Raw genomic sequence first — 24,901 nt, forward strand, 5'->3', positions numbered from 1 at the left:
TGCTTTTTAATGTGGAGGAAATCAGGAAGAGAAGAGCAGTATGATTGTGAGTTATGACCAGAGGCAGATTTATGGAGAAGTTTAAGTAGAAGGGACACCAGAGAAACTGTGGTAAAAGGACATATGAAAGTGGAAAGTGAATTTTAAGGGTATGCTGTGAACTGTATATTTTTTCCTCAAAAATCAAGAAATATGAGTAACAACATAAGCAATATTGAAATTACTTTATGAGGTGCCTATGACTAAATGCTTATTGCAGTACACATGCAGACAACTCCTTGGAAATGAAATGACTGAAAATGGCAGCCACAGTGCAGTTCTTTGTCATACTGATTCTAAAAACAGGGCAGCCCTGGTGAAAATACCAAATAAAAAGCTGTAACAAGGTGTCATCTGAGTCTTTAGGATTGCTGACCTGATGTCTCAGTGAATCTGGGCAGCCTTCTGGCTCTAGCAGGGCCTGCACTCACTCCTGCTTCACTGCAGGAAAGGAGAGAGCAAATGCCAGAAATGCTAATGACAGGAGTCAACTAATTCTGAAGTCCTGCTTTTCCTTGAGTATCCTTCATTCTGCAACTTTGGCTTCAAAGCATTTTGCCACAGAAATCTTTCATTCAATTTAAACTGGTCACACCTGTACCAATGTTCATTGTTGGAGGAGAAAAGCAAAGCTCTGACCACAGAGAGCTACCACAACCCTAGGTTAAAGCTTTCTACTACCACAGCAGACCTTGCTGTACCAGACATATGACTGGCACTTCATGGGGGTGGAACACCCAGTCTGGTGGGGTCACCTAGTTGGGAATATACATTAACTTCATTTTATAGAGAAAAAACAGGATTTTAGAGGACAAGAACCATGTCAGGGTGGACACTGAGCTGACCAGCCTCTTACTTGGAAACCAGCTGTGGAAACATGGAATGAGAAGGAAAATCCTGACTCCCTGACAGTGTAAAGTTCACCTCCCATACTCAAGGGGTGTGGTTAAAAACTTACAACTGGACTAGGTGCTTGGCTTTGGTTTTATTTGTAATTAGGGATCATTGTTGTTGTTGTTTTTAATTTGGGAGGTGTGAGGGAAAGGGATTTGGAAAGAGGAAGGACATTTTCATAAATGTAGTAGGTGGTGAAATGAGAGGTTGCTGTAACCTGGGTGTGAGTCTGGCAGCCAGGGAAGGGGCTAGATGTAAGGAACTGACCTGAAGGAGAGAGGAGACCTGGTGACAGGAGAGAGGAGACCTGGTGACAGGAGAGAGGTTGCTCTGAGCAGAGAAAGGAGGGTAGGGCAGAGTAGGTAAGGAAGGCGGGACAGAAAAGGGCGGTGCAGATTTCTGGTTTAGGCCTGGACAGTTGTGAGAAGGCAGCGCTCATGTTGGTGATAACATCATGACATGACACAAAGGGTTGATGGAGGGAGAAAGGGGACTCCTGTAGAAGAAACTGTTTTTGGATACTGCAGGTCACTACTCTTCTTGCCACTGATGATTAGTTACAGTGAACAAGGGGCCACGTAGTGCAGGTTTGGGCCAGACATCAATACAAAGAAGCATTTCCTGACAAATCACCCCTCTTGGCAAGGGCAATGCAAGCCCTGGTGTTGAGGGGCTTATTTCTGATAGGGGCACACAGATAACAGGGGCTGTAGTAACTGCTCTGAACACTTGAGACTGGCTTGGCTGAGTCTGCCTGTGCGTATTTAAAAAATAGTAAATGAGTTACAATAATGGAGCAACATTGTCAGACTTTATTAGTAGGGGTAAAGTTAAATTTACTAGTTCTTTCTTTTGTCAGTGTGTTAAAATTTGCATCTTTGCAGTTCTCACATTATAGCATCTATTACTATAGTTAGTTGTCCAGAATCAGATGATCAGTAGGAAAAAAATATGCCACATAATAGGAAACTATTCTAGGTTTTATTTTCTTTTGTATTTTATCTTACATGTAATTCCTTGGAGAGTACAAATAATATGTTTTGAATGCTCCCACTTGGGTAATACTTTCAGTCTGATTTAATCAGCTAAAAATAAAATCTGATTGAGACCTTTTCAAATCAATAACAATACCTAATTTTAAATTGGATCATAGCCCCCATAGAGATGTACTCCAGGTACCACCATTCTCATAAAAGGAAATAATAAAAGGAAAATATAAAGAGGAAATGGCAAATAAAATTAAAACCTCATTCTACTTTATTATTTTAGTTTAATTCTAAGGTGGAAAGAATAACTTTATATTGATATTCAAGGCATTTTTTTTTAATTTTAAGAAGGCATAATTTACCCTGCTTTTATTATTATCAATGTTTTTATTACTACAGAGAGATTGCGTTGATTCATAACAGAAACTTCGTAACCTGGACAATGTTCTGGATTCTGTATTTTTATTATAAAAGGGAACTTCTGGGGCCTTCCCTGGTGGCACAGCGGTTGAGCGCTGGGCTGAGAGGCTGCCTGCAGTCTCTGCAGCGCTGGTTCGTTCCCCGGCCACCGGCGAGAAAAAAAGAAAGAAAAAAAGGAACTTCTGATGATTTGCTGTGTTAATGGACAATTGCCTTATTCTTTAAATTTTTTTAAAAGATTTATTTATTTATTTATACAAGCACTGGGTACAGGCAGAAGTGCGGGAGGGTGAGAGGATTCACCAGAGCCAGAGCGGAGAACAGAACAGGCAGAGTGACGAAATACACTGCTGAGGGGAGCAGTGGGCACAACAGGAGAGGTCTGTGCACCATATGGGACCCTCGCCGGTGGCCGGGGATCGAACTGGTGCTGCAGAGGCTGCGGGCAGCTTCACAGCCCAGCGCTCAACCCTGTGCCACCAGGGGAGACCCGACAATTGCCTTATTAAAACATTTTGTATATCTAGTTTCCTACTATTTGTTAAATTAGTACTTTTTCAATTACTGATTTTTAAAAATGCAAATTATTTCACATTAAAATATGTCATATGACCTGTTATATATAATTTCAATGTCTCCAGACTTCTAAAATTATAAATCACTATAGCATTTTAACATATTTGATTTATGTGTCCTGTGAATTAAAATTGAAATCATTTGCAAACTCAATTAAGCTTTGTCTTGATAAATTTTTACTTTTTGACAAATTATATTACATTTGTACATAATGATATATATCACTAATTTGATATATTTGCAAGATGTAAATATTCACCCTTTCAATTTTGCTTTCTGCAATTTTTCCAAAGCATGAGTTTGTTGTTCCAAGAGGTAGAAAGAAGAGTAGATTTTTCTCAAGTTTGCAATGGAACATTTAAAATGTGTCATTTTTCTAAAGTGCTCAACATTTAGTTATTGTGAATAGATCCTTTGCAAGCATTTGTTTACTTTAGAATACTGCTACTTGACCAAGTTTGAACACACCTTCATTCAATTATGACATTTTTTTTAATTTTCAGAGCTGATTTTATATCTCTCTCATTTAAAGTGTGTCTTCATATTGCTGATAGAATATTATATTGTTTGCTATTTGAGTTAAACATACAGAAAATATTCTGTGTCACAGAAATCTTAAAAAACTGCCTTGAAAATAATAGCACCATGGCTATACTTATACACACATTTCCCCTTTTCTCTTTGACTCATGCAAAATGAAGAACAGTCATGAGATTTCTTATTATCTTAATACTTATTTCCTTGATTTTGAAAAGAGAAAAATTTGCAAGTTGTGCTACTGCCTGTGCTATTATGAGCTTACACTCTATTTTGACCTTAAATTAGACCTTGTTTCTAAATCTGAATTAGTCAGAATCTAAAGGAAGTACATGGGTTGGGGCATACAATCAACTATTATGTTAACATTGATTACTAATCCAAAGTTTTACCTTTTTTGTTCTTACTGGAAGTCCATGTTTGGTACCACTAGTTAGAGCATTTCTTTACCCTCAAGTCAAGCCCACCCATGTTCTTTATGATAAATGATGCTATTTGCAGAATAATGGAAAGATTGTCATACTAGGACAAATGGTGTCAGCTGAGGAGAACAGAGTTGATAATGAACTTTATGTTGGGTCTTGACAGCTGGGCAGAGAGGTTTCAGCTCATGCAACAAGAAAGCAGAGCAATTGCAGCCAGAGTCAAAGATCATGGAATTAATGTGATAAATATGGAATATCCCAAACATTCTGAGGCCATGAACACAGAATTTTAAAGGACTCTGTCAAACAAAGTCAAAGCAGAAGACAGGATCAGAAAAAATTGAAGAGAGACATGAAAGAGCCATGGAGTGACAGTTAAGGGACATTAGTAATAAGGCCCAGAGTCCAGACATTTATGGATGAAGATGAACCAAACTTTCCCTGGTAATTATAGGGGTGATCCTCTGAGCTGGTTAAGTGGTTGTTTCCCATTGCTCTAGAACTCAATACTCATAATGTTTAAACATCTCATTTAAATCAATGTTTCTCTTTTACAGAGCACATTTCTTATGGAAGGAAGTGCAACAGAACAATGAACAAAGCCACTGAATTGCTTCACCCTGAGAAACAGGAAGACAAAAATTACTCACGTTCCACAAAGTAAGAGCTGGCATCAATCTTCCATATGATCTGACCCCGATGAGAACCATTGACTCCACGGTTCTTATAGTCCAGAAAGTTTTCTGACAAGACTTCATCTATATTCCCAGAAAAGAAAGCAGAATAGAGAAACCTATTAGCCAACAGCATATTCAAGAGGAAAAATTAAAGAGCCAATAACATCAATGGTACCTCCAACTCAACAGAAAAAGAACCAAGTATCATAAAATCATAGAACTAGAAGTATATCAGCTACCATCTGGACCAGCCCTGGACCAGCCCCCTTTTAATGTAGGAATCACTTTCCTACTCTGCAAAAATGCTTGGTAAGTAATCATCTAGCTGGTTCTTGAACACTTGCAGAAAAAGAGAAACAATTGCTTCTATGGCAGTTCATTTCACTTTTGTGTAGCTCTAACATGCATCAAGTTATAATGTGAAAAACTTTCTTCTAAAGCTTTTATGAGCTGGTTTCTATCTGGGTCTGAAGATGAGACAAAAAGAAAATATCCAATCCAATTTGGGGTCCAGTCCTCAGGGCACCCACCCTATATCATCTCTTCTTTCTAGATACCTATCATTATTCTATGCATGAAACTCATCCATGAATTTATCTATCTTTCATGTTCATTTGCATTTATTTGTTCATTCAACAGAAACTTACCGAGATCCAACCATCTGTCATCCAGGGGCCACAGTGTGGGCAAAACCATGGACATTTTTGAATTAAAGCTTACCAACAGCTGAGAAGACAGACTTTAAACATGAAAAAATAGATGTATGATTACAACTTGTGATAAGCAATATGAAGGGCAAGAACAGGACACTCTGACAAGAATTTACAAGGGAGGCCAAAAGAGGATCATGGGGAGGGGGGCGGAGCAACATGGCGGCGAGGAGACCCTGCGAGTAAGATCTCCCATTAAAAAAAGTTAATAGGGAGGAAAAGCGGCAGGTCCCAGTGAGAACTAGGACACGGAAGATAAACGGACGACTCCAGCAAACTGCCCAAAGAAGAAAGTTGCCATAAAAGAGGACGAGAAGGGAGGGAAGCGCAGAACCCTGCTCCCCTCCCCCGCCCACAGAGGCGGCACTCTCCGACCGGCAGAGAGGAGGGAAACAACAAACCAAAACGCCCAACAAGAAAAACGGATGCAGCAAGTGGGACTGTGAGTGGAAAGGAACTATTTCAGCCACCACACCCCTTGAACGGGAGCTGAGGCGAACCCTGCAGGATCCGCCCTGGAGGTGAGCTCCAGGCGCCATTAAACAGAGCCCCGCCCCCCAGGAGGAGACCAGCACCAGCACACAGCCCCGGCCGCCCGGTAAGCTTGCTCGAAAGCAGCGCTCGGATTGCAGCTGCCCAGGCCCCTGCGCCTGCGACCTAGGCTTGCGGGGAGACGGCGGAGGCCCTCCCTGAGTGAGCAGGAACAAGGTGCCCAGGCAGGGGAGTGGGATTCAAAAGGCGCCATTCCCGCGCCACTGATCTGGGCTACAGCCCGCGTCCTGGAACTGAGGGCTTTGGAACTGAGACCCAGGCGGAGGCCCTCCCTGAGTGAGCAGGAACAAGGCGCCCAGGCAGGGGAGTGGGATTCAAAAGGCGCCATTCCCGCGCCACTGATCTGGGCTACAGACCGCGTCCTGGAACTGAGGGCTTTGGAACTGAGACCCGGGGCACGAAATTAGGGGCGCGGGTTCCCCACGACGGTGGGGCACAAGGCAGACACAGCACCCCAAAGCCGTTGAGGTGTACCCTACCATCCCCGCTCTGCTCCCTGTCCCACGAGGTGGAAAATCAGCTCCCCAAGGGCTCTAGGAGAGATCTCTGGTGCCACCTAGCGACTTGACCCCAGCACAGGCTACTGAAGGAGCTAGTGGCCAGCTGGGGAGTTAGCCCACACCGGGCCCCTTCTGAACAAGTAGTCTGAGCCCACAGGGAGAGCGAGCACCCACAGCCGGGGCAGACCAGGCGTGCAGAAGAGTGTGCCTGAGACCAGAAGCGCAGGGAGTGTGTCCCACATCACCATTTTAGAACAGGGACATTTATTCAGTAAAGACTACCTGCAGAAGGCTTCCTCAGGAGCCAGAGGTGAGCGGGGGAAGTTCGCCCACGCCAGACCCCCTCTGGCCTGCAGTCCAAGCCCAGAGGGGAGCAGGAACCCACCACCGGGGCAGACCAGGCGCACAGGGGAGTGTGTCCCCACATCGGCATTTTAGAACAGGGACCTTTCTCCAGTAAAGGCTGCTTGAAACTGACAGATGACTCCTGAAGAACCAGAGGGGAACAGAGAAGCCCACCCAAGATGCCGGCCAGTCCCAACAAAACAGTGTCCCAACGCATACGGCAAATTAGAAAACAGACAGTAGGGAGGAGAAGAACCACACGCAACCTAGCAACTCTCCAGAGAAAAAGCACACCACAAAAAGAAAGCCAGCCCCCAGATTGCAACGACAATAACTTGGAAGAATTTCTGAGCCTTCCAGAAAGAGAATTTAAAATTGCCGTGATTAAAAAACTGACAGAAGTCATAAAGGAAAACAATGATAAGGGAAAAATAATCAACGATCAGAAGAATGCAATTGAGTCCCTAGAGAGGGAAAACAATGGTCAGAAGAAAGAAATTGAGTCCCTAAAGAGGGAAGTAAAAGAAATGCAGGAGGTCAAAGAATTAATGGAAGAACTAAAGAATTCTGGGAAAAGCAATGAAAGCAGAATAGATGAAATGGAAGAACGAATAAGTAATCTTGAAGACACAGAAATAAAAAGAACCAAAACAGAAAAGGAAAGAGAAGTACGAAGGAAAAAGAACGAAGAAAGACTTCGGGAACTATCTGACTCCATGAGGAAAGGAAATATAAGAGTTATAGGAATACCAGAAGGAGAGGAGAGAGATGTAGGAACAGAGAAAATATTCAAAGAGATAATTGAAGAGAACTTCCCAAATGTGAAGAAGGAGCTGAAAATTGATATACAAGAAGCAAGAAGAACACCAAACTTCCACGACGAAAGGAAAAATACAGCAAGACACATAATAGTAAAGCTCCCAAGAATCCAGGACAAGGAAAAAATAATGAAGCTGGCAAGAGGGAAGAAAAAGATAACATTCAAAGGAAAACCAATCAGGCTGACATCAGACTTCTCCGAAGAAACACTACGGGCAAGGAGAGAGTGGAGGGACATAGTCAACAGACTCCAAGAAAACAGATGCCAACCAAGAATACTCTATCCCCCAAAGCTCTCCTTCCTCTTTGAAGAAAGAATATGGACCTTCCCAGACAAACAGAAACTCCGGAATTTCATTGCAACTAAACCCCCACTCCAAAAAATACTACAAGGAGTCCTAAAGCCAGAACCTCAGAGCGACGAATAACAATGAAAGAAGGCCAAAAAAAAAAAAAAAGTTATTAAAAGAATAAATAAATAAAATCAAAGGAAAGACAAACACAATGGCAAATACAGATGTTAACATATCAATATTAACTCTAAATGTAAATGGACTAAACTCTTCAATAAAAAGACACAGAGTTGCAGCCTGGATTAAGAAACAAAACCCAACCTTTTGCTGTCTCCAGGAAACACATTTAGCTACAAAAGATAAAAATAGGCTCAAAGTTAAAGGATGGAAAACAATCCTACAAGCAAATGGACCAAAAAAGAAAGCAGGAACAGCTATACTTATATCAGATAAAACAGATTTCAAACTCAAAAAGATAAAAAGAGACCCCAATGGTCACTACATTATGATCAAGGGGACAATACTTCAAGAAGAAATAACACTCATTAACATATACTCACCAAACGAAGGAGCACCAAAATATATCAGACAACTGTTGTCCTCTCTGAAAACAGACATCAGAGAAAACACATACGTAGTGGGAGACTTCAACACACCACTATCAACAATGGATAGATCAACAAGACAAAAAATAAGTAAAGAAACCAAAGCTCTAAATAAAGACCTAGAGCAATTGGGCTTAACAGACATCTATAGAACGCTAAACCCCAAAAAAACGGAGTACACATTTTTCTCAAGCGCACACGGATCATTCTCCAGGATCGATCACATACTGGGGCACAAGACAAACATCAACAGATACACCAAGATTGAAATCATATCAACCATCTTTTCTGACCATGAAGGCATCAAACTAGAAATAAACCATAAAAAGAAGGCAAGGAACTTTCCTACCTCATGGAGATTAAAAACCACACTACTGGAAGACCATTGGACTAATGAGGAGATCAAAGAAGAAATTAAAAAATTTTTTGAATTGAACGACAAGGAGGACACCAATATCCTAAATGTATGGGATGCAGCAAAAGCAGTAATAAGAGGAAAATATATAGCAATAGAAGCTCACATCCAGAAACAAGAAAGAACGCAAAGAAACAACCTAATCTCGAAGCTCAAAGATCTAGAAAAAGAACAACAAAAAACCCCAAAACCAGTAGAAGAAAAGAAATAATAAAAACCAAAGCAGAAATAAATGAAATTGAAACTAAAAAAACAATCCAAAAGATCAATGAAACCAAGAGCTGGTTCTTTGAAAAAATCAATAAAATAGACAAACCCCTAGCCAGGCTCACAAAGGAAAAAAGGGAGAAAGCACAAATAAACAGGATCATCAATGAAAGAGGAGAAATCACAACGGACACAGCAGAAATCAAAAGAATAATCAGTAACTACTATGAACAGTTATATGGAAACAAGTTTAACAATCTAGAGGAGATGGACAAATTCCTACAACTCTACAATCACCCAAAGCTAGATAAAGAAGAAATAGAACACCTAAACAGACCAATTACAATTAGCGAAATTGAAATGGTAATCAAAAACCTCCCCAAAAACAAAAGCCCAGGACCTGATGGATTTACAAATGAATTCTACCAAACATTCAGAGATGAATTAGTGCCTATCCTTCACAAACTCTTCCAAAAAATTGAGAAGGAAGGGACAATACCAAACACGTTCTATGAAGCCAACATTACACTAATACCAAAACCGAACAAGGACAACACAAAAAAGGAAAACTACAGGCCAATCTCCCTAATGAACACTGATGCAAAAATCCTCAATAAAATTTTAGCTATCAGAATCCAACAATGTATCCATAAGATAATTCACCACGACCAAGTTGGATTCATTCCAGGGGCACAAGGATGGTTTAACATCCGAAAATCAATCAACGTTATCCAACACATCAACAAAAAGAAATATAAAAACCATATGATAATATCAATAGATGCTGAGAAAGCTTTCGACAAAGTGCAACACCCATTCATGATAAAAGCCCTTGAAATTCTTGGGATACAAGGAACATACCTCAACATCATAAAGGCCATCTATGACAAGCCAACAGCCAGTATCATTCTCAATGGTGAAAAGCTGAAAGCAATTCCATTAAGATCTGGAACAAGACAAGGATGTCCACTCTCACCATTGCTTTTCAATATAATACTGGAAGTCCTAGCCAGGGCAATAAGACAAGAGAAAGACATCCAAGGAATCCAAATAGGAAAAGAAGAAGTCAAACTATCACTATTTGCAGACGATATGATATTATACATAGAGAACCCCAAAAACTCCACAGAAAAGCTAATTCAACTCATCAATCAGTTCAGTAAAGTGGCAGGATACAAAATCAACACGCAAAAGTCAGTAGCCTTCCTATACACAAACAATAAATCTGAAGAAGAAGAAATCAAAAAGACCATCCCTTTTGTTATTGAAACAAAAAAAATCAAATATTTGGGAATAAATCTAACAAAAGAGGTAAAGGACCTATACAAAGAAAACTATAAAACACTGTTAAAAGAAATAGAAGAAGACACAAAGAAATGGAGAGACATCCCCTGCTCATGGATTGGAAGAATAAACATTATTAAAATGGCCATCCTTCCAAAAGCAATTTACAGATTCAATGCTATTCCAATCAAAATTTCAATGTCATTCTTCAAAGAAATAGAACAATTATTGATGAAATTCATATGGAATCACAAAAAACCCCGAATAGCCAAAGCTCTCCTGAAAAAAAAAGAAGGGAATGGAGGCATCAGACTCCCAGACTTCAAACTATACTACAAAGCCATAATCATCAAAACTGCATGGTATTGGAACAAGAACAGACATACAGACCAATGGAATCAAATAGAAAATCCAGAAATAAACCCACAGATTTATGGTCAACTAATCTTTGACAAAGGAGCAAAGACTATGCATTGGAGCAAAGAAAGTTTGTTCAATAAATGGTGCTGGGAAAACTGGGTCACTACATGCAAAAGAATGAAGCTTGACCACCACCTCACACCATACACAAAAATCAACTCAAAATGGATTAAAGAACTAGACATAAGACCTGAAACCATAAAATATATAGAAGGAAATATAGGCGAAACACTACGTGATTTGCACATCAAAGACAACTTTACAGACACATCACCCAAAGCAGTGATAGTGAAGGCAAAGATAAACAGCTGGGACTATATCAAATTAAAGAGCTTTTGCACAGCAAAAGAGACAATAACAAAAACAAAGAGAAACCCCACCAACTGGGAGAACATTTTTGCACCCAACACTAATGATAAAGGACTAATCACAAAAATCTGCAAAGAGCTGATGAGACTCAACAACAACAAAGAAAATAATCCAGTCAAAAAATGGGCAGAATAGCTTAAAAGAAACTTCTCTGAATAGGAAATGCAATGGCCAACAGGCATATGAAAAAATGTTCAACATCACTTGCCATCAGGGAAATGCAAATCAAAACTACCATGAGATACCATCTTACACCAGTGAGAATGGCACATATTAAAAAAACTAGCAACAACAAATGCTGGCGAGGGTGTGGAGAAAAAGGAACTCTTCTGCACTGTTGGTGGGAGTGCAAACTGGTCCAACCACTGTGGAGAGCTGTGTGGAGATTTCTGGACCTACTAAACATAGAGCTTCCATATGATCCAGCAATTCCACTCCTAGGTATTTACCCAAAGGACACAGAAACATCAATTCCAAAGAACACCTGCACCCCTATGTTTATAGCAGCACTGTTTACAATAGCTAAGCTTTGGAAACAACCCAAATGCCCAAAAACAGATGACTGGATCAAGAAGATGTGGTACATATATACCATGGAATATTACTCAGCATTCAAAAAAGATAAACACATGCAATTTGCTGCAACATGGATGGAGCTGGAAGGGATCATGCTCAGCGAAATAAGCCAAAAAGAAAAAGAAAAATACCGGATGGTCTCACTCATAGCAGGAATCTAGAAAACTTAAATAAGGGACCAGGAAAATGAATAACTATAAGAAAGTGAAAATCAAAATCAACAAAAAACTATGAACCAGAGACACTTTTAGGGGGGCGGGGGCGGGAGGGGAGGGATTTGGGTCAGAATGGGGGGCTGCAATTGTATGGGGAATATAACAATAAAATTTATAAAAAAAAAAAAAAAAGAGGATCATGGGAACAAGACGAAAAAGTCTCACGGGTGGAGATTAGGAGCAGGTGTGGAGAGCAGAGTAAGTCCTCAATGTGAGGTACCAGGTCCAAAATGGGGAAGAGTCCACTGCATTGAGAAGATCTAGTAGAGGATTATGCTCTTTTCCTCTTCTGCTCTTCCACTGCTCATCACATTGCAACCTGTCTTAAAGCCAGGACCAGGAGACGAATGCAGCATTCTTGGAAAGGATAGTGTGTGAATAAGCCAAATGTGGCCTTTTTGGTTCTATACCCCATGCTTTCAGTGCAGACTAAGATAAGGATCTGAATTTTAGCTTGATCAGAATTCTGTGTAGCACTTTTAGATTCTACCTCACTGGAAAGTAACCATTTATACTAGATGGATCTTAATATGCAAGAAAATCATGATTGGAGAGTTCAAACCACCACAGTGGCTGGAGTAAAAAACAGAACTCAGGGTCTCCAGAGGCCAGACCCAGAGTAGATCAGGACCACCCTTTTCACTAATAAGATAGCATGAGGTTCACACCTTACATTTAACTGTACTGGGACTAAAAGAGGTGATGAGATGAAAAGAAGTCAGGGCCCAGTTCTCATGTCCTTTAGCGTCATTTGCCAATAGTTTTGCTTCTACAGTTTTAAGTCCTCCTCTGCAAAGTTGGGGGTAGCAATAACTAAGACCTTACAGAAAAGGATTATGACCTGCTATGTTGTTGGACATTTTTAGTTGCCTCTTCTTTGGCAAAAATGATGAGGCAAGGGCGTCCCTGGTGGTGAAAGGGATTGAATGCAGCACTGTGAAGCTGTCCACAGCCTCCTCAGTGAGAGTTCAATCCCTGGTCAGGGAGCTGATATGTAGGCCCATATCAGTGGTCCCACATGGCACAGCAGACCTCTCCTGAATCGCCCACTGCTCCCCTCAGCAGTATACTTCAGTCGATCTGCCTGTTCGGCTCCCCACTCTGTCTCTGGTGAATCCTCTCACCTCCCATACCTCTGGCCTATACCCCAGTTCTTGTAATCATAAATAAATAAATCTTTAAAAAAATGATCAGTCAAAACACCATCTTTGCCTCATTAGCAGCAGAACTGTTTGTATCCCTTGGTAAATCACTTGTTTATAAAATTTGACTTTCTTTATATTCCAGTATGGGCTCACAGTCTGTTTGGGTTACTAAGATGATTGCATAATACATCTTTAACATAATTGCCTCATTTCTGCAAAAAAGACATAATATTTTCCTAACTTCTGGGTCTTCATTACAAATATAACAAGTCACACACACAGATAGAAATTTGCCTCATTATTGCAACTCTCCAAGGAGTGATATTAACCTGATCTCCAAGAAGTGAAATTTACCACTCTGATCACCGGAATATTAACTATAATGTCATGATCAAGTGTCCATATACAATAATACCAATAATACCTAGGCCCTTGCCTGATCATCCTTTTGATAAATGCATATTGAGGATTGTGCCAAATCCTGGGGGTATAGACATGATCTAAAGTGACAATTACATTAGAATATAATAAGTATAGCAATGAGTTAAATATGAAGGAACCACATGTGTATAAGGATGGAGATGAATAGGTAGGAAGATCAAGAAAAGACAGATGAGAATGGCAAAGTAATACACATTTAAAAGGCAGCAAAGATACATTTTGCTGTACATGTTTAAACAACACTTTTTTTTAAACAACACATTTTAAGAGATTACCAGTTGGTCTTTATAAGTATCCCAGTCCCTTATGAAACGAGAGCCCTGCAACACAATCCATGGGATAAGACCTGGTCTGTCCAGCAGCTGCTTAAGCAGTGAGAGCTGTTGGAGCAGCAGTGGCCATTTTCTGCCTGCCTCCTGAGTTGCTGCCTTGGGCAGCTCCCCCCACATTCCTTTTTCTCCTTTCCCCGCCCCTCTCCCTCAACAACAAAATCTGGGTTTGACCTCTGAACCCTAAAGACTCCCTAGGCAAGTTTCCTTTGTGCCTCTGGGCAGCCCCCAGGTTGCCCTGCAGTGGGAGGTTGCAAGATTGCTACATGTAGGCCCATATCAGTGGTCCAGGCTGCATAAACATCCTGGTGCTAGCCAAGTTTGAGTTCCAGAGCAACCATCCTTCCCCTCTTCAGGGCTCTAGCACCTGGCCCAAGAAACTTGTGGAAAGTGCTGGTGGAAATAGGTGGTGGGCACTTAACTGCCTGCCACCAGTGGCCCTACTGAGGCTCAGGCTGCAGACAGAGGCCAGTAGTGATGGTGGGCAGCAGTGGTTTTGCAACATTACACCAGGGTATGCAGCCCCATTGGGGCTACAGTGGCAAGGTTATTCTGTGCTGCCAGCTCTGGCATAGGAGGCAGCAACTAGCCCCACAGCCCCTGGTTCAGGGCTGTAGGAGGAACATGGAGTCCCTCTTAACCAGCTCCAGAACTGTAGCTATTCAGGTAGAAAAGAGGTCATGGAGTCCCAGGTCAACATGGCTGGCTCCCAGCAGAGCCTACCCTGCAGTGCTGCTGTAGGCACCCTACCGACATTTATTCACCCAGCTCAGCTGAAGGCTTTGCAGATGCAGAGTGCCTCTGGCCCCACTGAGGCCAGCTCTAGTTATGACTGTTCAATCCCAACAGGCCATGAACCTTCTCTGAGGTCAGGACATGTTGGTTCTGTGCAGGCATCAAGTTCTCCTTTTTGTATTTGGTGCCAGGATCATAGAATGGAGTGTTCAGGTGTGAGCTAAATGAACCAATCAATTGTTTTCAATCAGCTCATTAGTTAATTATTTAAATACAAAATCAAGAATGGACTGATTGGTCCTAAATGGCCCAACTGATCACTTAGTATTGAGAATGATCCTATCAGGTTTGTAGTGTGAAGGACCCTGAAAGAGTACATAAGGTAGGAAAAGAACCAGCTTGAAGGATCCTGTTCCTGGACTCCAAAGAAATAAGAGAAGCCAAAGAATTTTGCAGAGACCTGGCTGTTCCACCTGCCTCTGGCCCTGAGATTAACTGAAAGGCAAGACACTGGTAGCTACCAATAGCAGTTATATGAAATTAGACCACTATTTTAATCCTTCTTTGCCTTTAATTTCTCACTTTAAAATGGAGCTACTAAGCTTTGGAAATAACCCAAATGCCCAAAAATAGATGACTGGATCAAGAAGATGTGGTATATATATACCATGGAATATTACTCAGCATTCAAAAAAGATAAACACATGCAATTTGCAGCAACATGGATGGCGCTGGAAGGGATCATGCTCAGCGAAATAAGCCAAAAAGAAAAAGAAAAATACCGGATGGTCTCACTCATAGCAGGAATCTAGAAAACTTAAATAAGGGACCAGGAAAATGAATAACTATAAGAAAGTGAAAATCAAAATCAACAAAAAACTATGAACCAGAGACACTTTTAGGGGGGCGGGGGCGGGAGGGGAGGGATTGGGGTCAGAATGGGGGGGCTGCAATTGTATGGGGAATATAACAATAAAATTTATAAAAAAAAAAAAAAACCACAAAAAAAATAAATAAATAAAATGGAGCTACTATTACCACTCTCAAAAGTTTGTTGTGAGGATTAAATAGACTAATACAGGTGATCTTAGAACAATAGTAAGAATCTAATAAGCTGTTATTTTTGTAGATAATCTAGGTAAATCAGGACCCTTGATTACAAAGCTCCATGTTACGTACAGCACAAAACCATTGAAAACCAGTAACATCAGAAACAAAGAAATAGAAAGATGTTCCTTACTTATGTATTGGAATAATAAACATTGTTAAAATGGTTATCTTATATGAAATGGCATTCTTCAAGAAAATAGAACAATTATTACTAAAATTTATATGGAACACCAAAGACCCAAATTAGCGAAAGATCCCAATTAGCAAGACCCCAATTAGCAAAAAACCCTAATTAGCCAAAAACAAAGAATGGGGGTACCATACTCCCAGATTTCAAACTATTCTCTACAACTATAGCAATCAAAACAATATTGTATTGGGGTAAATACAGACACACAAATCAATGGGATAGAATTAAGAATGCAGAAATAAACAAACATGAAACAAAGGAGACAAAAGTATACAATAGAGAAAGGAAAGTATCTTCAACAAATGGTGTTGGGAAAACTGGACAGTCATAGCAAAGCAAATGAAAATAGACCACTATCTCACACAATACACAAAAATTAACTAAAAATTAAAGAAAAGAAACTATGAAATAAATGAAAGAAAACACTCTGAAATATTGGGTTCAGGGAAGTCTTTGGATACTCCAATAGCAAGGCAAACAAAAGCAAATATAAACAAATAGAGCTATAACTAACTGAAATGCTTCTATATAGAAAGAGAAACTATCATTAAAGACACACTACCAAATGGAAAATCCTTTTGTACATCATACAAGATATAAAAAGAAAAAACAATGCTACAAAAATAAAACAACCCAATCAAAAATAAGCAGAAAAGTTAAATAGACACTTCGCTAAAGAAAACATACAATTGGCCAATAGGCAAATACAAAATACATACATTTGTCATCAGGAAAATTTGCAATTCAAAACCACAATGCACAGACCTGTGAGATAGTACAGATAGTACAGAGTGAAGATGCCAGGCTCACCTCCTCCAGATAATCACAATTAAATTAAGAAAAACAAAGCCAAAAAATTCCGAAGGAAAATTGTATGACTACAGCACACACAAGGAGCGATGAAAGGGGAAAGAAAACCAAAAACATTAAGTGAACATTTCTTATAGTCATAACGGTGCAGTACAACTCATGAGAGGGAAAGTAGCCTGTTGCACAGAGCCCCCTAGAGTTATTGACTGGGACATACCCCAGCATTGGGGATTTCTGAGTCTCAGCATTACACTTAATATAGGGTGTGCATGTTGGCACACAACATGGAGGGTACATTGTAGGAGAGCTGGAGTGGTAGAAGTGTTCAGAGTGATTATTGGCTTGATCCTGAGTCTCTCAATATTACTGGCTTGAGCCTGAATTATCAGGGAAAAGCAGGTCAGAACATCTGGGTTTCTTCACAGAAGAGGCTACAACATGAAGCCCAAGCAGAAATATTCAAAATACCTGCTACCCCTCCCTGTCATCCCAGGGCTAAAAACAAAACAAAAAAGTGTAGAACATCCTATAGCTCAAGCACCTGTCACTAACAGAAGTAAATACCCCAAGCTAAGACTTAGTGCTAGAAAAGAAAAAGAGAACAATCCCTGGCATGTGAACAATATCAAATACAGTTCATACCCAGATCCGCCATTTAGTATTTAAAAAGAGCCTAGAAATGAAGTAGACATGAGACTATCAGAGGTAATAAGACTGAGGAGCTGGGGTAGAGGACGGATCACTGTGGGTCGCCACCACAAAACTCTGAAACCCACAACACATTCCTCATCTCCCTTGGTGCCCTCCTGTGTTGGTCCTCTTCTATACCTCCAGCCATTTGCTGGCATCTATTTTCAGGCTACTTCAAGAGTTCAAAGACAACAGTGGTGAAAATCCATCCCTATTATAACACACAGAAATTGCAAATGAAAAAGAAAAAAATACACCGCAAATGCCAGCAGGAAAATAAAAACCCTAAGAGGAGACCAGAACCAGTAGAACTTCAAAACATGATGGAAGAGACGTTCAAGGTACAGTTCTAACAATGTTAATGTACATAAAAAAGAAAACAATGCAGAGAAAGGAAATATGAGATAGATACATTTAGAAATAACAGTTAAAATCACTATGACTGATTTAAAAAAAATTGAGGCAATGGAGCAAATTAATGAGTTAAAAAAAATGCAATGTTTAAGACAAACAGATAGAACAGACTAGAGGAAAAAGAGTTAAGAATTTAAAGGGCATAAAAGACCTTGGGGACAACTTAAGAGGAAGTGACAACATCTGCATTTGCATCACAGGGATCCCAGAAAGAGATGAAAAAAGGAAAGACATAGAAAATTTATTCAAAAGTAAATACTGATGATTATCTTAATCTGGAAAATGAACCAGATGTTGTGATTGAAGAGGCCCTAAAAATTCCAGACACAAACACACCAAGACACATTATAATAAAGTTGTTGAAAATCAATGACAGTCTGATGGCAAATACCCGTCAGACTGCCAGTGGACATCACAGTAGAAACATTACAAACATTATTTAAAGTACTTAAAGAAAAAATTTCCAGCCCAAAATATAAGAAAAAATTACATTCAAGAAAAAAGCCAGTGTGAGGAGCTTCACAGAAAAGAAAAAAAAAATAGCAACATCAAATTGGCGATGGAAAAAAAATTAAAAGAGGTTACTATCAAGAAACAGAACAATAAATATTGAGGCATGCCTCCCTGGTGGAATAGGGGTTAAGGCTCAGTACTATCACCTCAAGGGCCTGAGTTCTATCTCTGGTTAGGGAACGAATCCACATATGGCACAGCAGACCTCCCCTGTCTTGCCTGCTGCTCCCCTCAGCAGTGCATTTTAGGGAATACACCTGTTCTACTCCCCACTCTGTCTCTGGTGAATCCTCTTAACTCTGGCATTTCTGACCTATACCCCAGTTCTTGAATGCATAAATATATAAATAAAATAAAAGTAAATAAATATTGAGGCAAGGGACACCTAAGTCACTTAACATGGAGAAAGAGGGAAAAAGTAACAATGCCTCCAGTCAGAATAAGTCAGAGACCAGATCATCCTATGGGTCATACTAATAGCCCATCTTATGGTATTATAAGTGGAACACTCAACCCAAAATTAGTAGAAAGTAAAAAAAGACAATATAAATGGAATTTAAATAAAACATGAATGTAAGACTACAAAACGAAATAAAAAAAGATGACAAACCAAAACCAAAAACAAATGGCAGTGAGCACTTATGTCCCATGAATCACCTTAAATGTAATGGTCTGAACTCACCAAAGGATGTAGAGTGTCTGAACAGATTGTAAAATAAAGTACAAAATCTGTTGCTTACAAGAAACTGATCTTACCAGCATAGAAAAGCATGAATTTAGAGTTAAAGGGCAGAAGGCCTTTAACAAATAAATGGCAACCAAAAAAAAGAGAAAAGAAAAAGATATCAGGAACAGCTATACTAATTTGAAAGGTAATAAAAGAAAGAGATGGACACTACATTATGATTAATAGTAATGCAAAAAGAATAAATGATACTCATAAACATATATGCACTGAATGATGGAGCACCAAGTTTCTTAAGACAATAAAAGAATTTAAGAGAAATATTGACAACTCCACAATAATACTAGGGAACTTTAATGTCTCAACTATGACAATGGGCAGATCAAGAATATATAAGGAACCAATGGATTTAAATAAAGAGCGAGGTCTAACATACATATAATCATCCACCCACTAAAAACACTTCGTATACTTTTTTTCAAGTGCACATGAAAAGTTTCAAGAATAAACCATATGATGGGACAGAAGTTAATTGTCAATAAAACTACAGAGATGAAAGTTATAACTAATATTCCTTCTGATCATAGTGCCCTAAAATTAGAAATCAACTATAACAGCAGGAAAAAAAAAATGATTATATGGAGACTAGACAATATGCTGTTCAATAACAATTGAATAAAAGGAAACCAAAGAATACTTTTTATTTTTTAAAGATTTATTTATTTATATACACAAGCACTGGCTACAGTCAGAAGCCGGGAGGGTGAGAGAATTCACCAGAGTCTGAGCGGGGAGCAGAACAGGCAGACTGATAAAGTACACTGCTGACGGGAGCAGTGGGCACAGCAGGAGAGGTCTGCACACCACGTGGGACCCTTGCCGGCAGCCGGGGATCAAACTGTAGCTGCAGAGGCTGTGGGCAGCTTCGCAGCCCAGCGCTCAACTGCTGCTCCACTGGGGAGACCCTCAAAGAATACCTTTAAAAATAACAAGATGAAAAAATTAATACAAGCTTTTAGACCCTATTGGGTGTGGCAAAAATGGTCTCAACTGGGAAGGTATTTGCAATACAGGCCTATCTTAAGAAGCGAGAAAAATTCCAAAGAAACAAATAAACATTTCACCTAAAGCAACTTGAAAATGGGGAACAAGCTAGACACAAAGTTAGCTGAAGTGAGGAAATAACAAAAATTAAAACACAAATAAAGAAACAGAACTAAAAAAAGGTAGTCAAATGATCAATTAACCCTAAAGATCACTTTGAAAAAATAGACAAACCTCTAGCTAGGTTCACAAAATAAAATAAGGGAGAAATCCCTAATAAGTAGAATCAGAAATGAAAGAAGATAATTACAGAGACATCTCTGAAATACAGATGATCATAAAGAACTACTATGAATGTATTTATGCCAACATATGGAGGAAATCTGAAAGAAATAGATACTTAGAAGTATTAAACTTCCAAGACTGAATCAAGAAGAAATAGACAACCTAAGATCAATTAAGAACAAGGAAATTGAAAGTGTAACCCACAGTCTCTCAAACAAAAACGCGCAGGACCAGATGGTTTCACTAGTGAGTTCTACCAAAACTTCAAAGATGAATTAATATCTATCCTCAATTTTTCCCAATAAAATATTGCCAAGCATATTTTATGAAGCCAACTTTACTACATCAATATCTGTAAAGGATGTCACACAAAAAATGAAAACTACAAATTTTCCTGGTAAATACAGTAGTAAAAATCCTCAGCAAAATCTTAGCAAACTGAATTAAAGGAATACACTAAAAGTATCATACATTATGACCAATTAGTACTTATTTCTGGAGTGAAGAGACATTGCAACATATGCAGTTCACCCTGTGTAATTCACCATGTTAAAACGGAAAGAGAAAAATCACATGATCACATCAAATGATGAAGAGAAAGAATTTTACAAGATTCAACATACATTTATGGTTAAAAACTCTGGGTAAAGTGGTGATAGAAAGAATGCACCTCGATATTATTAAGGTCATATATGCCAAAACCACCATTAGCATCATAACCAATGGTGAGGAAGCTATTCTTCTAAGATCAGATATGCAGGGATATCTGCTGCAGGGGGCATTGTTGCCCCAGCCAGATAGGATACTGACAAGCAGCTAAGAGAAAAGGCCTCACACCGTGGGGCTGGCATCCCTTTTTGTTCTTGGTCATAGAGAAAAAAAATATATATCAAAAAGTATATTAGGCAATAAATTATATGTATCAGCATACTGTAAGTAAATGGCACAGAAAATTATCTGTTTAGAAATTAGTTGTTGGGCTGTTTGGCCCACTTGACAATGGGAGATGGTTTGTTGAACATGCCTGACAAGCATTACAATACAATAATTATAGTAGGTCCTTCTTTTGCCTTCTCTTGAAGTTTCTTGGGAAAGTTTTTAAATGAAGCTATTTGAGTTAAGGAATTTCTAGGTAGAAAAAGTTCTGATAGCTGAGCAGCAGCTGGTCCCCAGCTGAAGGCCATGCGAATAAGAGGAGTCTTTTCTTGCTTGGGCTTTTGTTGATAGGGACATACTGGCAGCTATCTACTGTCTTAGGTTATTGTTTAGCTGAAACAATGAGTTTTAGTGTAAGGCTTAGTTTTTTATTAACCTTGAAGGTTGCCTTCTTACTGAGAGCACGTAGTGGCCAAAAGACCATGGAAATAGAGATGCACTGATTGTTTCTGCTTTGTTTCTGTGCACATGATAATGTAATCTCACTGCTTGCAAAAAATGTATAAATAAAGAACCTGCTGAGCCTCTCGGCAGAAGATACTAGCACCTCACCAAGTGTCAGTGTCTCCTCATTCTACCTCATCCCCTTCCCCTCAGTCGTTTCGTTTTCGCCGACGCCGTCTCATCCTTTCAGGAACCCCTGACACGACATTTTGCCGGAGGCTGGTCCCCGGCAGATAGCCACTTTCACAACTACTATTCAACATAGTATTAGAAGTCCTATCAAAAGCAATTAGGCAAGATAAAGATATAAAAGAAAGCCAAGTTAGAAAATAAGTGAAATTATCATTATTTGCTGATGACATGATACTATGATAATATAATCTCTAGAGAAAACCCAAAGTATCCACTAGAAAAATTAAAAAACAACTTAGAAACAATATATCAGGATAGTAAAGTGGCAAGCTACAAAATCAATATACGCAAATCATTTGCATTCCTATAGGCAAATAATGAACTAAAACAGAAATAAATCAAGAAAACAGTTCCATTTAATATCAAAAAGTATTAAAAACCTAGGAATAAACCTAACAAAGGATATGAAAGTCCTATTCAATGAAAACTATATGATAATGCTAAATGAAACAGAGGAAGAAACAAGGAAATGGAAAGATAGAAAACTCTATGTTCAAGGATTGGAAGAATTAACAATGTTGAGATTGCCATCTTACCCTAAGCAATATACAGATTCAATGCAATCCCTATCAAAGTTTCAAAGGAATTCTTCAATGAAATTGAACAAACATGAAACAATTGAGCTTTTGCTATGTTCCCATGAATTTTGGTAGGATGTAGCTTCATTTTCATTTGACTTTAGGTATTCATTTTATTCTTGGAGTTCTTCATTAACCCAATAGTCATTGGGTAGTGTGTTGTTTCACTTATTAGACATTTTCCCTGTGTTATTTCTGTGACTGATTTCTAATTTGCTACCACTATGATCAGTGAATGCATTTTATAAAATTTTAATCTTCATGAATTTATTGAAAGTTGTTTATTTTATCCAACTTGGTCTATCCTGGAGAATCTCCCGTGTGCACTTGAGAAAAATGTGTACTCAGATGTTTGGGTGAGTTGTGTACATAAATCATTTTGTAGTGGAGTTTTTATATCATTCAGATAAATACCTAATAGAGGTATTGCCAGCTCATACAGACTTTACATTTTTCATATATATATGTATATATATATTTCATCATTGTTCATTTTTGTACAATGTTTGCTTTCTACTCTCAGGTGTAGGCCCCATAAAATTCCCACCACCAATTCACTCATTAACCATCACCATTATCCCTTGTGCTCTTCCCTTCACTGTTTTGATCCCTCTCCCTTACCATCCCCTGTAGAATGTCTCTTATTGTTTCATTTTTATTTTTTTTTCCTGATCCCTTACTTGGTTCCCCTATATTCATTCCTCCTATTAGTGAAATATGCAATATTTTTCTTATTCCTTTGGAAGTATTTCACTGAGCATAATTCCTTCCAGCCCCATCCATCAATCTGCAAGTGGCATGTTTATCTTTTTTCGACTGCTGAATTGGTATTCCATTGTGTATATATACCATACCTTCTTGATCCAGTGACCTATTTTTAGGCATTTGGGTTGTTTCCATATCTTACCTAAGGTAAATAGTGCTGCAATAAACATAGGGGTGCAGATATCCTTTTGAATTAATGTTTTTGTGTTTTGGGGTAGATTCTTAGGAGTCGAATTGCTGGGTAATATGGTAACTTCGTTTTTAGTACTTTGAGGAACCGCCAGACAGCTTTCCATAGTGGCTGGACCAGTTTACATTCCCACCAGCAGTGTAGGAAAGTTCCTTTCTCCACATCCTCCCCCACATTTGTTGTTGCCAGTTTTTATAATACGGTGTAAGGTGGTATGTCATTATTGTTTTGATTTGCATTTCCCTGATTATAAGTGATGTATATTTTGTTTTTGTTGAGTCCTGTGAGTTCTTTATAGATCTCTTTGATCAGTCCCTTATCAGTTGTATTGAGTAGAAAAATTTTCTCCCAATCAGTAGGATATCTCTTTGTTTTGGTTAATGTCTCTTTTGCTGTACAGAAGCTTTATAGTTTGATGTAATCCCAGACATTTATCTTTTCCTTCATTTTTTTGGCTTTGGGAGATTAGTCTTTAAAGATGTTACTGAGATGTATGATATGTAATGTTTTGTCTATATTTTTTCTTCTATATATTTTTAACATAATAAAAGCCATATATGAAAAACCCACAGCCAATACTATTCTCAGTGGTGAAAAGCTGAAAGCCCATCCTTTAAGATATGGAACAAGACAAAGATGTCCTCTCTAACCACTTCTCTTCAATATAATACTGGAAGTCCTAGCCAGAGTAATAAAACAAGAGAAAGACATACAAGGCATCCAAATAGGGAAAGAAAAGGTAAAACTATCACTATTTGCAGATGATATGATAATATACATAGAGAACCCTAAAAACTCCACAGAATAACTAAATAATAAACCAGTTTAATAAAGTAACAGGATACAAAATCAACATACAAATCAACATTCAGTAGCCTTCCTGAAGAAGAAGAAATTAAGAAAACCATCCTATTTACAACTGAAACAAAAAAAAAAAAAATCAAAACCCTGGGAATAAACCTAACAAAGGAGGTTAATGGCCTATATGATGAAAATAACAAAACATTGCTAAAAGAAATAGAAGGCATTTTATTTTTTTAAAAATTTTCCATGCCATTTTCCAAGGGATTGCACCAACCTGCATTCCCATGAACAGTCAATGAGAGATCCTGTTTTACCACAATCTCACCACCATGTGTTAATTCCATTTTTTTTATATAGACTATTCTCACAGAGGTAAGGTGGTATCTCAATGTAGTTTTGATTTGTAATTCCTTAATAATGAGATAGAGTGAACAATTTTTCATATATTTGTAGACCATCTGAACATATTCTTTAAGTATATATTTCAGTCCTTTGCCCATTTTTTCCTTTTTTTTGGGGGGGTGGAGGGCGGGATTGTATAAAAACTTTGTAAATTTTGGAGATTAGTCTCTTGTTCAATGTGAGATGTAAAAATATTTTTTCCACTTTGTAGGCAGTCTTCCAGTTTTTGTGATGGTTTCTTTTTCAAATAGAAAAGCTTTAAAGGGGCCTCCCCTGGGGCGCAGGTGATTGAGCATCCCCCTGTGAAGCTGTCTGCAGCCTGCAGTGCAATTTCC

General features: G+C 38.9%; 1 protein-coding gene across 1 annotated transcript in view; it reads right to left on the reverse strand.

Moving 5' to 3' along the window:
- The window catches only part of HECW1 (HECT, C2 and WW domain containing E3 ubiquitin protein ligase 1), a 397,437-nt gene that overhangs the window by 287,411 nt on the left and 85,125 nt on the right, over positions 1 to 24,901 (reverse strand). Inside the window, exon 3 of the mRNA XM_084230415.1 lies at positions 4,528 to 4,635. Within this exon, the coding sequence (XP_084086541.1) occupies positions 4,528 to 4,635 (108 nt within the window). The remainder of the gene's footprint in view (positions 1 to 4,527; positions 4,636 to 24,901) is intronic.

The sequence above is a fragment of the Talpa europaea genome (assembly GCF_964194135.1).
Source record: "Talpa europaea genome assembly, chromosome: 3".
NCBI lineage: Eukaryota > Metazoa > Chordata > Mammalia > Eulipotyphla > Talpidae > Talpa > Talpa europaea.